At 52.0% G+C, this 17,047-nt stretch overlaps 1 protein-coding gene across 3 annotated transcripts in view; it reads left to right on the forward strand.

The window, feature by feature from the left end:
• Positions 1–17,047, forward strand: part of SCUBE3 (signal peptide, CUB domain and EGF like domain containing 3) — a 33,004-nt gene that overhangs the window by 2,822 nt on the left and 13,135 nt on the right. For all 3 annotated transcript variants that reach the window (XM_032864289.1, XM_032864291.1, XM_032864290.1), the window contains exons 2-6: positions 10,070–10,192; positions 11,345–11,470; positions 13,874–14,008; positions 15,436–15,561; positions 15,739–15,855. In XM_032864289.1, coding sequence (XP_032720180.1) covers positions 10,070–10,192; positions 11,345–11,470; positions 13,874–14,008; positions 15,436–15,561; positions 15,739–15,855 — 627 coding nt within the window. The remainder of the gene's footprint in view (positions 1–10,069; positions 10,193–11,344; positions 11,471–13,873; positions 14,009–15,435; positions 15,562–15,738; positions 15,856–17,047) is intronic.

A 17,047-nucleotide genomic window follows, 5' to 3' on the forward strand; every position in this document is an offset into this window, starting at 1 on the left:
GCTGAATGAAAAGGTCTCCTGGCCTCCCCAGGGGAAACTTGTCCCCAGGGCAGGCTCAGGGAGAGCCAGCCTGGCCGTTTAGTTTACCTGGTTGTTTTTTCTTCTCATTAGGGATAAAATGTTGATAAAGTCATGTATTTAGAGTTTCCAAGTAACACCATCCCCAGGACTGAGAGCGTTCATCTGGTGGCAAACAGTGTCTCTCTTGTCTCCACGCGTCTCTCCGGGTCTCTGTCTGGGTGTATGTGTGTGTGTCTCTCTCTCTTTCCCCCACCCCTCTCTTCCTCTTTAATGTGGCTATTTCCTCTCCTCCCCGCTTCCCTGGGCTCCTGTGGCCAGCTCTTACAGTGAGGGGACTGTTCCTCCTAGCCCCTCCCTCCAAAATATGAAATGAAAACCATAACCGTGTCAGCGGGTGAGGGTGGCCCCGTGGGCAGCCGGCTATTGCCTGTGCCCCATCCAGGCCACACTGGGGAGAGAGAGAGAGAGAGAGAGAGAGGATGAGTCCCCACTCTTGGAGCCTGATCTTCAATCAGTTGCTTCTAAGCCTGTCTCCCTCACCTCCATTTTTCCAGAAGGGTGGAGAAGGGGGGGTTGGACTGCTTAGAAATTCCTCAGGAATCCCTTTGACCTCTCTTCTCTCAGTGACATGTCCCCCCGGGGAGGTGGGGGAAGCCTGGGGCCAGGGGAGCACTTTTCCACTTCTTACCCCTTGTCTCCTTGAGCCTCCTCAGAGCGGAAGGAGAGAGAGGGGAGCAGAAGACACCGAGGCCAGAATTACCGCAGGCAGAGAAAGAAGAAAGTTATCAGCCACCCCTAAATGAGATTGTTTTCTGAAACCAGGAATCTGAGAGCATGAGAACCGGTTTGAGATGTGAGCAGCCGGGACCTGTTGTAAAAGGAGCTGGCCCTGGGTGTGAGTTTGGGAATGCGAGGTGTGCATTCACTGGGGTGTGTGAGCGTGCGTGTGCATGATTCGGGGTGTGTGTGTGTGTGTGTGTGTATCCACCCGTGTGTGTGCGTGCGCCGTGCTCCGGTGAGAGGAAAAAGGAAGCGGGGCAATGTGCGTTTTGTTTTCGTTGGAGAAGTCAAGAAGTGGAATGGCTTGGTCCGGTGCCGTGGATTGAGGGTGGGGGAAGGGAACGGATGGTTTCAGACCCTCTTGCAGAGATGGAGGCAGAGGGGCTCGCTGCCTGAACTTACCCCCGGCCCTATCCCTGGCTCTGGACCCCTCGTGTCAGGGTGTGGGCCTCCCTTGACGTCCCGTACCTCTAGCACATGACCACTTCTAAGAAAGAGTCCCTGTCAGGGCTGGAAACTGCAGGGCTGCTTCTGAGACGGGCAGTGCCCGCAAGAGGCCCAGACCCGGGGACAAGTTCTTCAGGCTCAGTTAGAAGACAGCAGTCTGGAAACAGAGGGACGGCTGCTCCTGGCGGGGGGGGAAGTGATAACAGCAGCTAACTCAGGGATGCCCAAGGGGTAGAGGAGCTAGGCACCTGGGCTAGAAGGGGACACAGACCCTCCCCTCCCCTCACTGGCCCCTCTGTCACCAGCCTGCCCTCCCATGCCCGAGTACTGCCAGCTCCAAATGGCGTGTGGTGGGGTGTTTTGTGCCCGTGGGTTGGTAGACGCAGAGCCTGGGAACTGGGGCCCTTGAAAAAATCATTGAAATGCCCTCCCTCACTTGTGAAATGGACTAGAGTATCAGGAGAGTCTCCTTGAGCTCTGAGATTCTGCACATCTCATTGAAATCCTTCCTGCTGGAAGGCAGAAAACACTTGAGCAATTCTTGGTCCTGCCCCCAGGCTTCTGGGGCCTTCCTGCCTGACGCTCAGGCCCTCTCTGCCTCGGCCCTCCACTACTGCTCCCTGCCCGAGTCTGTCACTTGGCTACTCCTCCTTGTTTACCCCACCCCAGTTTCCTGGGGCCCCAAGTATGTGATTGTTCTGTGTCCTTAGGTAGACTCTTTCCCCCTGGAAAGAGCATCTACAAAACAAGTATGTGTTTCTGTGTGTGCACGTGTGTGTGAAGGTGTGTGCATCCAGCAGCTTTGGGTAGGGGAGCTGCGATGGTTGTGTTCTGGGAACTGAATCCTATCTGTTCAGGAACCCGAGGTCCCAGTCCCTGGTCCTGTATGGTGTATTCTCAGCTCCAAGCCTAGCCCTCTGTATTCTCCTCCAGCTGAAACATTTCAGACCGAGGTACTGTTTTGTAGTTGCTATTGGGTTTGGCCTTGGGGTGAAGAGATGACCCCTAAGTAGAGCACTGTGGCCCTCACTCTTACCTATGGTTTCCCTGTGGCTGTACCCATGGCCCTAGAGAGCTATGGGGTTTGGATTTCGGGGCTCCAGGCCAGAGGCTGTCCACATCTGGTCCCTGATGGCACCAAGCTGAGGAGAGGCCTGGGCTGGAGGGAAGATCCAGAATAAGGAAAGAGATCTAAGGAATCCCTGGGTGAGGGTGGAGAGTCAGGGTATGCAGGGACTGGGCTGGGGGGTGGTGCTGGAAGAAAGGGGGAGCTTAAAGGCTAGACCCTGGGGAGCAAGTTTACAGAGAGGACGTTTTTACAAGTTTCTAATTATATTTATTTGGAGTTTTCCTCTGGCGGTTTGAAGCTGTTAACAGCAGGAACCTGTATCCCGGTGTTTGTTTTTGTTTCTAACCAGCTGCTTGGCCCAGCATAGTGAATCCGAGTTGGAGACACCTGCCCACCCCGTCCTTGCTGCAGCTCTGTCTGCGCCCACTATGGCGCACTGGCCTTCTTCCCTGCCCGCCACTTGGCCCTGCCCTCCTTCCAGCTACCCCCATGCCCGAAGCCTCAGAGCCTGCTGGGGCTCTCCAACCGGGGACAGCCAAGTGTCAGTTCCAGGCCATTCCATGATTATGTATCAGATGCTTGCTTCGTGCCCGAACTCTATGCTGAGTTGGGGTGGGGGGAGACACAACAATGACCAAGGCATGGATTCCTCCCCTGGGTGTTTCCGGACGTTAGTGTAAGGAGAGCAAGCACTGCACTGGGAGTCAGAAGACCCGGGTCTGGCTGTGCACAAGCTGTTCGTGCTTGCCCTCTCTGGGCTGGTTCCCCATCTAGGTAGTGAAAGGCCCATGTGAGATAGCCGGGCTGAAATCCCCACACACGTCATTATGCACCATCTGACACCATCACTGTTTGTGCTGTCGTTTTCTCCATCCGTGTAGAGATAAGACAGATAATCATGAAGCTGGAACCTGCCTTGGCCCACTGCCTGCCTCCCTACCCCTCTCTCTCCAGTGTTCTGTTCTGTCTGTCTTACCTAAGGATCCCCTACCTACTCATCCCCTAAAGGTCCCTGACTCAGGGTGGTTTCATCCACATTGAAAAGGAGAAAATTCTTGTCCATTTGGGGTACCTTCAGATGAGCAAGGAGCTGGTTCAGGATTAAGGTGATAGGACTTAGAGAAACTCATCAAGGCCTCTTGCTGGGTGACAAAGCTCTCAGGTTCATCACTGTTCCCCACCGGGCACTGAGCACCAACTGCTTTTCCTGGCCCTTCTGTCAAGCAGGCTCAGCTATATAAGAAGGGTCCTATTTTCAAAAAGAAGAAGGTGCTCTGTCTCCTCTCCTTGAGGTCGTCTGTGTGGTTTCCTAGACTCCAGGCCTCCCTTACCCCTGCCTCTCCTCTGTCCAGGCTGAGGACGGGCCCAGGCTCCAGCTGAGGTCACAGAGTCTCAGCCCGGTTCCAAGTCAGGAACATAGCCTGAGAAGCGTGAGCTTCTGGCTTCTGAAGCCAGGCCCCCGCCAGTTCCCCTAGTTGCCCTTTTGATCTAGAAGGAGAGCACACATTCACATATACAGGTCAGGGTGTCATGGCTGAAGCCCGGCTGGTTCTATTTTGGGTGTTAATTACATGTGGGAGGCAACGCAGAGGAAAGGATAAGAGAACTGACCAGGAGCAGCAATGGTGTGCTGGTCGCAGGTGAGCCCTTGCTGCCCCACTGTCAAGTGCTACTTAGCACCGAGTCTGGGAATACCTGTTGGACCAGGATGCTCCATAGAGGTGCCTGAGCAGCTCCAGATAATATCTGAAGAAACTGAGATCCTGTGGGTCCTATAGGATTCCCTACGAATCCTACCCTGGATTCACTGGTCCCAGTTTCTTCTGGCCTCTGCATCACTAAACAGATGCACTTAAGTGGGTCTCTTACTTTCCCTGAGTTTCCTATCCCCCTGCCTTTAATTTAAGACTAAATTTCCTAGGATTGCCCTCCACCCAGAACAGCTGCGGGATCACAGGAAAATAAAAAGCTTTTTCCTTACGGTAACCTAGAACGGGGAAGATGACATAAATGTGGACCTCATCTACTAACCCACCAACCCATCCATCTATCCATCCATCCATCCACCCATCTGAGTAAATGTTTTACAAGTATTGACTAAATGCCTTCAGGATATGGGTCTGTCTTGGTCCCTGCTGGATGCCCAGCCCCTAGCACAGTGTTTGGCATGTTGCAGATGCTCTGTAACTCCGCTGAATGGCTGAGCGCCTCAGATCGGCTCCCAGCTGCCATGCAGATTCCAAAGATTCAGCAGCCTTGGCCTCAGGGAGGTTTCTGGAGGGAGATACTGCCCGTGAACCAGAAGTTAAATCATGGTACCAGGCAGCACACAGATCACGAGACAATGATGGGTCAGGCGATCAGAGAGCCTGCACTTAGCCCAATCACCCGGGGCTAACCTGGCTGGGGCAGGAAGGATGTCCCAGTCGTGCAGGCCCATTAGGACACGAGGCAGGCTGCTTTGGACCTCCTCACTAGGTCCCTCAAATCTGCTGCTGTGAGTGGTCGGGGGAACTACTGTGGTAATGTAAGTGGAGGGGGGTGTGGACTCTCCCTGGGGGTGTGGACTCTCCCTAGGGGTGTCTGCTTATCTGCAGCCTGCTTTCTGTTCCTTTCCATTTGCTGTTATTCCTTGAGCTGGACCTTAGCAAAATTTTGAAGCAGACGGAAGTGTTTCCTTTGGGGTCCTCCTGCTTCCCTTTGGGGTATACTTCCCCGTCCTCGGAAGGGAATCTTAGGACTGCTCCTGGTCAAACAATCCACCCTTTTGGGTCGGGTCTACCCTCTCACCCTCTCAATGCCACCCCCACATCCCACGCTCCCTCCCTACGTTGAGCAGGTCATATGGAGCGCTCGGCTAGGCAAGGAAGCAAATCCAGCCGAAATGTCAGCTAGCGCTGGGAAAGCTGCTGCAGCTGCAGACCCAGGCATTCATGCCAGGAGAGGCAGGGAGCTCTTGACTCATCTGGGGTATCTCTGCAGCCGCCACTCTCCCCCACTTCAGCTTCTGATCCAGCCCCATACCTGAGGTGGGCACAAAGGCACAAAAGGAGAGCCCTCCCAAGGGATCATGGAGGGTGGCTTTTTGATTCCCAACTGGCCCCTCACCCACTTTGCCCTCCTCTTTGGGCAGTTCCCAGCACGGGTAGAACAGGCACTGGAGAAGGTACCTTCAGGGATATGTCCCCCTAACACTTCCTGTGCTATCACACGTTGTCCCGCTGCTGCCTGTCCCCACAAAGATGGCGCTCTGGTACGAGGGAGGAGGAGCAGAGAGGGGTTCAGAAACGATGCTGGGGAGAAAGTGGGAGAGAAGGACTAAAAATAGCCAACCTTTCTGAGCACTCACTATATGCCTGCACTGCTGTGCTAAGTACTTGACAAGTATTAACCCATCTGATGCGCACGGCAGCCCCAGCAGCCCCGGGAGGAGGTGCCATTATATTTACACTAGCATGGTAGCACTCCAGAACCCCTTTTCTCAAACACTTTTTTTTTTTAAGATTTTATTTATTTATTTGACAGACAGAGATCATAAGCAAGCAGAGAGAAAGGAGAAAGCAGGCTCCCTGCCGAGCAGAGAGCTCCATGTGGCACTTAGTCCCAGGACCCTGGGATCATGACCTGAGCTGAAGGCAGAGGCTTTAACCCACTGAGCCACCCAGGCGCCCCTCAAACACTCTTGTCCTCTTGCTGTCTCCAGTGTCTTCCTGGCTCCTGCAAATGGTCTCTTTGCTTTATCTGAGAGGGGCAAGGAAGGCAGCCAGCCATCCAGCCCTGTCACACCCTGGAGATCCCGATGCAGCTGGTGTAGGAGACTGCCTAGACAGCCACTTTAAAAAAAAAAAAAAAGGCTCCCAGGGAATCCCCGTGTGCAGCCAGGGTTGAGAACCACGGGTCTAGATCAATTCATGCCCAACTAGCGTCAACTTGTTTGTCAGGCCAGTAGTAAATACTTGCTTACTGAGGGCTATGAAGAGACCATGCCTATGGGTATTGAAGTGATCCCTGCACAGATAAATCTTGGGTGGGCAGATGTGGCGGAAGAGAGCTCTGAAAGGATGAACTGGCAGGAGGAGGAGACACTGGATATAATGGGGGCCCCTATTTCAGAGCTCCACTTTGTTTGTTTGTTTTGGTGGGACGGGGGATGCAGAGGAAGAGCGAGAGAGAGAATTCAAGCAGGCCCAGGGCTCGATCTCACAACCCTGAGATCACGACCCAAGCCGAAACCAAGAGCCAGGCACCCAACCCACTTAACCACCCAGGCGCCCCTCAGAGCTCTGCTATGGGCATCAACTGCTTCAAAAGATTCCATTCGAATGGTTGAAAGGTCCCGTCCTCAGTGAGTGACCAGCCAAGTGAGGGAAGCAGAACATGCCACACAAGAGGGCTTGACAGCATCAGCAGAGCCACTCAGCAATGGCAGCAAGTGAGCGGAGGCAGGTGGAGTCCCCTGGGATCAGGAACTCTTTAGGAATGGGGTTTAGCAGGAAGAGCTTTGGGGTAAACAATTTTGAGCCAGATTTGGGAAGCCAGGAATAGTGTGGCTAGAGATGAGATAACTGCATTTCAAATGTGAAGAGCGCGATAGATGTGAATGCTTGGACAGGGGGAGAATGCTTGGACGTTGTAGAGGAAGGAGGTAAGAGATAGTCTTCCAGGGCAGAAACTCTTGGCTGGAGAGGGATAAGCAGTGGGAGCAGGGCGATGAGGGAGTGGGTAGGATGGTGGGAAGAGCCCAGCTGCTGGAAGGGGCTACAGGATCTGCTGGGAAGCCTGGGTTTGCTGCCACCAGCCTCAGGGGCACTCTGGTCCTAGTAAGCACAGAACTGGAGGCAAAGCAAAGAACGGAGAGCCCAGATAGCCTCCTGCAGATTCCAGAGAAGCATCCAAAGATTCAGAGACTGGCATGTCCTTCTGAGATGTCCCTAGAGGAAGGGCTTCCGACGGGTTTCCAAATTGCCCTGCTGACTGCTAGGGAAGGGATGGTAAGAGACAGAAGAAGGCTCAAAGAGGATGGACGGAATGATCATTTGTCACTGGGATTGTCCAATGTCCCAGGCTACCTGGAAGACTCACAAGAGCGTGTTTAAATGTGGGGACAGAGAATGTGGACTTGGGTCTCTGGGTACCTTGTCTTTCTTCACGTGTTTAACCACACTTGAAATTTCCTCTTTCCTCCCCTGACGGTCAAATGCCGATCTAGTCTCCAAAACCCAACTTGAATCCTGCTGCTCAGGAGGTTTTTTGGTCCACCCCAGCCTAGGAGTATCTCTTCTTAGCTCCGAGAACAGCACTCCAGTAGAACTTCCTGTGATGTTGGAAGTGCTCTCCATTGGTGGTGGCCATTAGCCACAAATGGCCATTGAGCACTTGGCCTAGTGCAACTGAATTTCAAACTAACTTAAATTTAAAACAGCCATTGGTGCTTCATGGCTACCACCATAGACAGCACAGTCCTAGAGCATCTGTTGTCTGAACCAGCTTCTGGACATCAGGAACCTATTTCCCAGATTTTTTATTTTATATATATATATATACATATAATATACATATGTTATATTATTATACAATATTTTATATATATATACATATATGTGTGTGTGTGTCTGTGTGTGTGTGTGTGTGTATATATATATATATATATATAAAACGTTACACAGATTATCTCATCAACTGCTCACAGACTCTCACGAGAAGGTATTATCCCCATTTTAAAGAGGAAGAAAGAAGAGAATCAGAAAAGCCTCCCTAGAAAGATAGAGCTGGATTTGAATCTGGGACTTACTCGTTTCAGAGCTTAGGATCTTTTTATGAGAGTGCATTTCTTTTTCCCATGTATTTTCTCCATCGGTTGCACCTACTGATACTCCACACCACCTCTCGCTATCTACTGTCCTTCTTGCCCTCTCTTACGAACTAGTCTTCATGCCCCTCTTCTCTGTGCTTTCATCTGGGGATGAATTCTCAGAGTGGGCCACAGCAGGCAGACACCATGACTGCAGAACCTGAAGGAGTCTGAGAGTAAGTGTGAGTTACAGCACTTGGAATCACGGGCCGTGGCAGACGGCTGCAAAGGAGTCAGAGTTGTAAAGCAGAGTGCAGAGCTGAATGGAAGCTCAGAAGACTGGAGGCAGGATATTTGGAGGCACTTTTCCAAATTTCAGTTCTCTTCTTTGCCCCAGGAAGCCTCAGTCCTGCCCCTGAAGCATTCCTTGAAACCTAAAATCAGAGGACAACTGACTGTTTCAAGCTAGGACTCTCCGGTATCTATAAATTGGAGGGATTACTGGTCCACTCATTCATTCACATTCTGTTAAAATATATCAAGCACCTTAAGGATTTGGATCCCATAGTTTGGCGATTGCGGCCTGAGAATCGGCATTTTAACAAAAGCCAGGAAGGTTACAGTCTGCTGTCTTTACTGCAAATCCCATTTCTTTATTTGCAGGTGGTTACCTCTATGCTTGGGTTCCCCAGTTCACAGTTAGAAGTAGTCCCTTCCTCCTCTCATCTTCCTTTTCACAGAGATTCTCCAGCCTGGCTGCCTGTTGGACTCACCCAGGGAGCATTCAAAAAATACTGTGGGCTCATTGACCAGGACCTCTGGTGATGGTGCTGGGCATCTCCTAGGGGAGTTAACTCTGACGACGTGTTGCCAGGGTTGAGGAACCCCTCACCTTATGTCTACTGTGTCTGTGGCACTCAACGACACCCTACCTCATGTTCCTTGTCTCCTGGCTGGGCCAAGTCAACAGTCTTCAGCACAGTACCTTTTGCAAACACACCCCGTAAAACGTTTTCAACTGAATGCAACCTGTTGCCATATTTTCGCTCTCCTTTATCTGCACCGTAACATTGCCCCCAAAGTTGAATTCTTTTGCCCAAAGAGGATAAATGGGTTTTTTTTGGCTCTGTCCTTTCAGAACCATCCTCTTTTTGCTAGATCTTGGGTGGCCTTTTCCTTCAGCAGAGCTCCGTGAGGAGCACCACGTGTCCGAGTGAGCCAGGAGTGAGAGGAGTACCTTGGGTTAGATGGGAGAGTTCAGGGTGGCGGGCTGGACAAGTCAGAGTCAGCCAGAGAGTCACAAGAGCCCCACTGATCAGGCTTCAGGTTGCTGGTACCAGCCCCTGCCCAGTCCTGGTCCTCTGCTGTTGACAGCACAAGGGCTGAGGGAAATCTTCAGGATGGAACTTCTTCCTCTAAAGATTCTTGGCACCGTGGTGGGCAAGTGGGAGCAGGCCTGGTCTCAAGCAGAACTGTGAGGCTGAAGAGGATTTCTTGGGTGCCCTGTCTTCTCCCTTTCTTCCATTACCGAGGGCCGCGGGACCCTGCCACTTTCCCAGAGGCCACTGTCCCCATGCCTCTCCCCCGCCCCCCAAGTCTGCTTCCAAGAGAGGTAAACTAATTCACACTAAGTTGAATATTTTGAATCAAGGTAAGTGTGCTACCCAGTCCAAGAGGTTTTGTTTGTTTTTAAATCAAAGAGGAGTATTTCAAATGATGGAATTTTAGCTGTCATTATGGATTAAGTATTTCTGAGGAGAGTGGGGATGCTTTTTGAATTCCTGAAATTACAGAGTCGACCCACTCTGAAATCCGAAGAGTGTGAAGCCTGCTCTTGGAGGGGGAGGGGTCACGATCCATATTTTAGAGGAGAGGGGCTTTTGCCCTTGAGGAACCACCTTCAAGACAGCCCTTGGGATGCACTGACAGAGGGTCTCACGTGTCCCCTCTGCCCCTGCCAGATGTGGATGAATGCGTGGAGGGGACTGACAACTGCCACATCGATGCCATCTGCCAGAACACCCCACGGTCGTACAAGTGCATCTGCAAGTCTGGCTACACAGGGGATGGTAAACACTGCAAAGGTGAGGCTGGGAGGGTGCCCGGGAGGGGAGGTCAGTGCCACTGCCCTTGGCCATACTGTGCATGACAGTAAGGCCTACAGTCCCTGTGGGCTCCAGGAAGGGGGTTGGGAGGGGTGGCTGTTCTTACCCCAGAGAGGGCACCATTGAGGCTAGCCAAGGCTCTGATGGGAAGAGTTCACAGCCTCCCAGCTTGGCTGGGTGGGGAGTCAGAATCATGGGACTGAGGCCTGAGGTACCCTGACATTGGAACCTCCATCTCTAGACCCTTCTACTGTTCCCACATAGGATGAGAACAGACAGTTTATCCCAGGGGGAATTCATACCATAAACAAGCACATTCTTCCCCTCTCATAATTAAAGCCATGCAAATTAAAGCACGCTTCAGATGTTATTTTCAATGTATGACCTTCAGTGCTGGTAAGAGTGTAGCAGACAGGGTACACTCATTAATTCTTGGTGATATTATAAATTGAAAAGTGATTTTGTTATCTAGCAGGAATCTTAAAAGGTTAATTATACCCTTTGACCCAGAAATTTTATTCTCAGGGACTTATTCAAGGGAAATTCAAAGAAACAAAATAATACTAGAGAAGATGTTCTTTTTGCATTATTTATGATAGTAAAATAAATGGAAGAAATCCGACAATAGCAGAAGGATGAATAAATTATGATATAGCAACACAATGAAATGTTCTGCAACCACGTACCATGGTGATTAGAAAGACTGGGTGGAGACATCTGAAAATGTTTATGACTTAAGTTTATTTAGATTGATTGATTGATTGATAGAGAGGGGATGGGGAGGAGCAGAGGGATGGGGGGGAGAGAGAATCCTAAGCAGGCTGCATGCACAGCGTGGAGCCTGATGCAGGGCTCGAACTCACAACCCTCAGATCATGACCTGAGCCAAATCAAGATCATGACATTTAACCAGCTGAGCTACCCAGGTGCCCCTATGACTTAAGGTGAGATGAAAACAGCAAAATGCAAAATGGTTTGTAGGCTATGAAAGTAACTATGAAAACACACATACACAGAGACGATATATATACACACATACATATATTCAAACCACCACAGGGCTGAGCCCAGGGGTGGACAGTGGGGGGCATGCTGGTGGGCCAGCTGCCTCAGATCCTCTTTGCCCAACAGATGTGGATGAGTGTGAACGAGAAGACAATGCCGGTTGTGTGCACGACTGTGTCAACATCCCTGGCAATTACCGATGCACCTGCTATGACGGATTCCACCTGGCACATGACGGACACAACTGTCTGGGTGAGCCAAGGGGAGGGAGAGGAAGTGTGGGCAGAGGGGCTGTCTTGTGGGGAAGGAGCCGTTTCTGGCATTTCCCACTGCCCAGGCAAGGAGATGAAGGTGATCAAAAAGCTGCATTCTTGCAAAATAGAAAACAAGGTCAGCCTCCCCTTTGAGACCGGGTGCTGAGGATGAAATAATCCTGGGGCTGGATGAAAAACATCAGAGGAGATGCTGCTAGAAAGTGCTCCCAGGGCAAGGGCCAGAAGATGACAATAGTGGGTGGAGATGTAGGGAGCAGAGCATGGCGGGAAGGTGATTTGGCTCCACACTTCAGTAAATGGGAGGAATGTTTGATGATGACAATGATGCCCCCCATGGGTCCTGAGGAGCCTCTGACCCTTAAAGACTGGTTTTCTTCCAGCTCGTCCTGTAATCTCCAGGCCCTCCTCTCCTTACTTCTTAGGCCTCCATCTGACCTGATCCTTGACCCAGGAGCTGGGTCAGAGATAGGAGAATCTCTAAGGAACTCCCCTCAACTTTGGTCTGTTATCAGTTTGGAAAATTACTGGGACCATGTCAGATTCTTCCGCAAGTAGCAACACTGAAGCCCATAGCAGAAAAGGATTTGAAACGTGAAGCCGGGGGTCCTTTTCCACATTCTTCCTGGTGTCAGAACAAAAGTAGGAGACTAAAGGACTAGAAGACCAGGAAAGGAAGAGAGGAGGAATGATGCCCAGAAAAGTGGCTACGCTTCTTCCCCACCTGACCAAACTGATGAATTATCTGAGGCTCCATTAGTCTAGGACAGCCTGCAGAGCTGCCTCTAGACCCAGTCATGTCCCATTTTTGGGCCAGGCTTTTAGGTTTCTATTCCCAACCCGGGCCTCTATAGCCTGAGCCCTGCTGGGCCCATCCCCGCAGCCCTGGCCATCTCTTCTACTAGGGAAGGATCTCACTTCTTTTCTGCCCAGTCACCCAAGAGGGCCTCTTTAGGGACTCCCTCGGAAAGAAAAGGGATGAGTTTCCCACCGGACGAGAAGTTCTTTGATTGCCTTTCACCTTTCTAAGCCCCTGATTCTCACCAAGTCTTGTTTCCCTGTGTTTTGGGGAGAACTAACCAGAAGTTAAGAGAATGAGTAGGTATGGAAAGAGCAAGGGGGAACAAAGTTCTACCTAACCCTACCCTTGGGGTTCAAAGTCTCAACTCAACCTCTGGCTTGTAGGGGAACCCTAAGTCATCCATGCCCTGGGCCTCAGTTTCTCCACTGAGAATTAGAGGAAGGAACTTGGCTAAAGAGCAGCAAAATCACAAGGTTGCATAGAAGGGAGCAAACAGAAGGATGGACTGTAGGATGGGACAGTGGGAAGACAAGAATGGGGAGAAGTCAGGGCTATAGTGAGAGAGGGGGAAGGGACAGGAATAAGGCAAAGGAAAGTATACCTCCTTGACTTTATACCAGGTCCCTCTCTCAAGCAGGAGCCTGCTGGATCTGTACCCTTCTGCCCTTGGCCAGAAGGGGGAAAGGACAGGGTTTCAGGGCTCAGCAGGGAGGATGGGAAGAGAGGGGCAGAATAGGGCCTCAGGAGCTCAAATTCCAGCTACTCTGTTTGGAGACCAATCTCCCGGATGCCTGCTGGGCCAAGAAAAACCAAGAAGGGCTAGGGACTGGGGAGGGCAGTAGGTAGCACAGAGATGGAGTCAAGGCATTGAAGTGGGAGCCCCAGAATGAGCTTGGCTCTGGGACTTGGGGGTGGTGATTTGGGGTGGTAATTAGGGTGTGGCCTGGCAGCTCTCCTCCCACCCCTCCCCGCCAAGCCACCAGACTGTTTTGTTAAACCAAAATAGGAGAAAGGCTAGGGACTATGGCAGCAAGCCCAGGCTTGGGGGGAGGGGAGGAAGGATGGGGCCGTGGCCTGTCCACAGAAATGGTCCCTGCCCTGCAAGGAGTTGAGGCTTGCTGCCTCTACCCATGTTGGCCCCCAGACCTAGCGCCATGGCCACAGCTCTCCCTGCTCTTGGAGCCAGTTCCAAGTTCTCTCATTCCCTGGCTGCAGCCATGCCTCAGCTCCTCTCCCTGACCAATCCCCATCCTTACCGCCATCCCTGTTCCTCTTGCCCTGGCTCCTTTCCTGATTTCCTCTGTGCTCACACCCAATTCCAACAAGTGAGGGAAAGGGAGCAAATCCTCACACAGGAGAGACAGGTTCAACTCTCCCCTCTCCACTGGCTTAGCTCCCCAGCTCTGCCCTCAGAGGGCGGCCTCTTCAAGAGCAGTGGAACATTAGCTGATGAGTGAGTGAGAACTTTCTGGCCTACGGCTGGGTGCTGCATTGGGGTGGGGAGGGTCTCCTGAAGTCTCGAGGCACACTCTGGAGCCTGGCCTCCATCCCATGGCCTCACCAACCACCCATCCTACACAGATGTGGACGAGTGCGCCGAGGGCAATGGTGGATGTCAGCAGAGCTGCATCAACATGATGGGCAGCTATGAGTGCCACTGCCGGGAGGGCTTCTTCCTCAGCGACAACCAGCACACCTGCATCCAGCGGCCAGAAGGTCAGCCCATGACCCAGGAGGGCCCAGCCCTATGCTCCCAGGCTTCTCTCCATCAGTGGGGGTGTTTTCCCTCAATACCCACTAGGACTCACCCTCTGCTCTCAACTCCACTGGCTCCTTCCTCTCTCATCCCTCAACCCAGTCACATCCTGAGGGCTCCATGGACAGATACCGGATTGGAGCAAAATCTGGGGGAATATGTTTGGAGTTGGGATCAGTGTGGGGTTGAGGTTACTATGGGGTGTCCTCTGTATCCTGACTCAAAGTGGGTCAGTTAGGCATGACATTGCCTAATTGTGGATGGCTGAGCTCTAAGCTGCTGTTATCTGAGGGTCTCACCCATGCCTTATTCGTTGATGGGATAGGGAGCGTGAGGCAGGAAGAGGGGGGTACTGTCTGTTTCTGTGACTCTGCCTCCCACCCCACCCCAAGACTGTGACATCCCTGAGGGCAGGGACTATGTCTAATTTGTCTTTTGGTCTCCAGAACCTAATATACTGCTCTGCATGTAGTGGGGAGCTTAATACGTATTTGTTGAGTAAAATCTTGTAGTAATGAGGGGCACTCAGCTGGCTCAGTTGGTGGAACATGTGACTCTTGGTCTTGGGTTGTGAGCTGGAGCCCCATGGAGGGTGCAGAGTTTACTTTAAAAAAATCTTATGGTTATTATCAGTACCAATTACTTCCCACCCACATTATTATCTTCTTCCTGGTTTGACTATACACTCTTCGAGGAAAGATTTGTTTTAAATCTTGTTTGTTTTAAAGATTTTAAGTAATCTCCACACCCGACATGGGGCTCAGACTTACAGCCCCGAGATCAAGAGTTGCACGCTCCGCCAACTGAGCCAGCCAGGTGCCCTAAGAGATGTGGATTGTTTTGTTTTGCTTTTTTTCTGGGTCCTTCCTTTTTTTTTTTTTTCTTTTAAGATTTTATTGATTTGACAGAGATCACAAGTAGGCAGAGAGGCAGGGAGAGGGAGAGAGGGGGAAGCAGGCTCCCTGCTGAGCAGAGAGCCTGATGCGGGGCTCGATCCCAGGACCCTGAGATCATGACCTGAGCCGAAGGCAGAGGCTTAACCCACTGAGCCAACCAGGCGCACCTGGGTCCTTCCTAAATCCACCAGTACCCAGCACAGTGCTGGGTAACTATAAGACACTGCTTTTTGGTTGTCTGAAGGAGAGGGTGCTTGTGCAGGGTTTTGGGGGGTTGGGTATCAATACCTATACATCAGAATGGCTCTGTGCCCCACTCATTAGCACCCAGCTCTGGGCAGGTGGGGGCTGGCAAGGGGGAATCCCTCTCCTGCCTCTGTTGCAGCTTCAGTGGATTCCCTCACTCTCCTAGGCTCCACTGTCCCCTTCCTTCCTCCTCCTCCAGGCATCCAGGGTTGCAGAACACTCACCTCCCTCCTCTTCCCTTTTAGAAGGAATGAATTGCATGAATAAGAACCACGGCTGTGCTCACATTTGCCGGGAGACACCCAAAGGGGGTATTGCCTGTGAATGCCGCCCTGGCTTCGAGCTCACCAAGAACCAACGGGACTGTAAACGTGAGATAACTGGGATGGCGGTGGGGGAGAAGGAGCGACAAAGAGGAAGTGCATGGGGACTGGGCAGCAAGACGTGGGAGGAAGATGGAATGTGGGAGCGGCAACTAGAGCAGAGGGCCAGTCTCCGGGCTGCCCAAGGAGCAGCAAGCTGACAGGCCTCCCGCCCTCTCTGCACAGTGACATGCAACTATGGCAATGGTGGCTGCCAGCACACGTGCGATGACACAGAGCAGGGTCCCCGGTGCGGCTGCCATGTCAAGTTTGTTCTCCATACGGACGGGAAGACTTGCATCGGTGGGTGAGGCCCCTGAACGGGACTTCACCGGGGATGGGGGCACCACGGAAGGGGGGAGCACCTGGGGCCTGGGTGCTGGGCGCAGAATGACTGTGAGTGGACTGAAGAGCCAGACAACAAGGCCAGGTCTAGGGAGGGACAACTCTGAGAGCTTACCCTCTTCTCCTCCCCGGCCAGCAAGCTCTCCTGCCTCATCCCCGGGGCCCCGGCTATCTTCTTTACCCAGGATAAAGTGTTGCCAAAGTGGCAATAAAACAACCAGCCCTGATCTGACAAATGGGGTTTTCTGACTCCAGGCTTCTTCTTCCTCTCTGTCCTGTGTACCCCTGCCCGTTCCCCTCCCCCCAGCCCTCATTCCCTTCTGTTTCCTCCCCACCTCTGCCTGCAGCCCTCCACTGCCCCAACAGCTCCAGCCTTCCATCCCTCTAGCCTTTGTTGGGGCCTTCTTAAGACCTGGATCCCTTTTCCTGAATTCCTAGGCCTCACCTCACATACGTTCAGGTATCATAGATGGGTTTAATTCCTTGATCCCTAAAGTTTAATTCCTCACCCCTTCTGTCTTTAGGACTTTTGTGAAGGCCAATTACTATGTGCTCACAGACTGCTGAGAAAGACGATGGGACAAGGCGTCCCCCTGGAGAAGGGGGAAATGGAAGGGAAGGGTTTGGGCCTGGGGAAGGGCTATGTCTGGAGCCAGGCAGGAGCAAGCGTGTTCTGTGGGCACGGGTATTTACAGACGCCGGTCATCTCAAGGGCCACAACATGCGGAGGACGAGGAAGCATGAACACAGTCGCTCTGTGCATTTGTCAGAGATGTGACATTCAGCTTAAGAACTAGACTCTCCCCATCTCTCTCCAGTGACCCCACCTGTCTCTGCAGACAGCACTGTCCTAATCCTCAGACACAAGAACAGGGGAGCAAACGATGCTCTTAAAGGTGTCCTCTGAGCACCTGCCCCAGACTCGCACAAAGGGCTCTAAATGTCTTTAATTAAACTCTCTCCCACTCCATGTTTCCCTCTGAACTAACCCTTGAAAGACCCTGGGACATTTTAAAATCTTCATGTCGCCTTCTCCTAGCTAGTTTGTTCCAGCTCCTTTCATTTTTTTTTTCCTCCTAGGTTGAATTCTTCTGCTTCCTAAACCTCCCACCATCCCCTGGACACACTCACACATCCCCAGAGTCCCCCC

This window comes from Lontra canadensis, unplaced genomic scaffold (genome assembly GCF_010015895.1).
Source record: "Lontra canadensis isolate GAN:19392208 unplaced genomic scaffold, GSC_riverotter_1.0 scaffold27, whole genome shotgun sequence".
NCBI lineage: Eukaryota > Metazoa > Chordata > Mammalia > Carnivora > Mustelidae > Lontra > Lontra canadensis.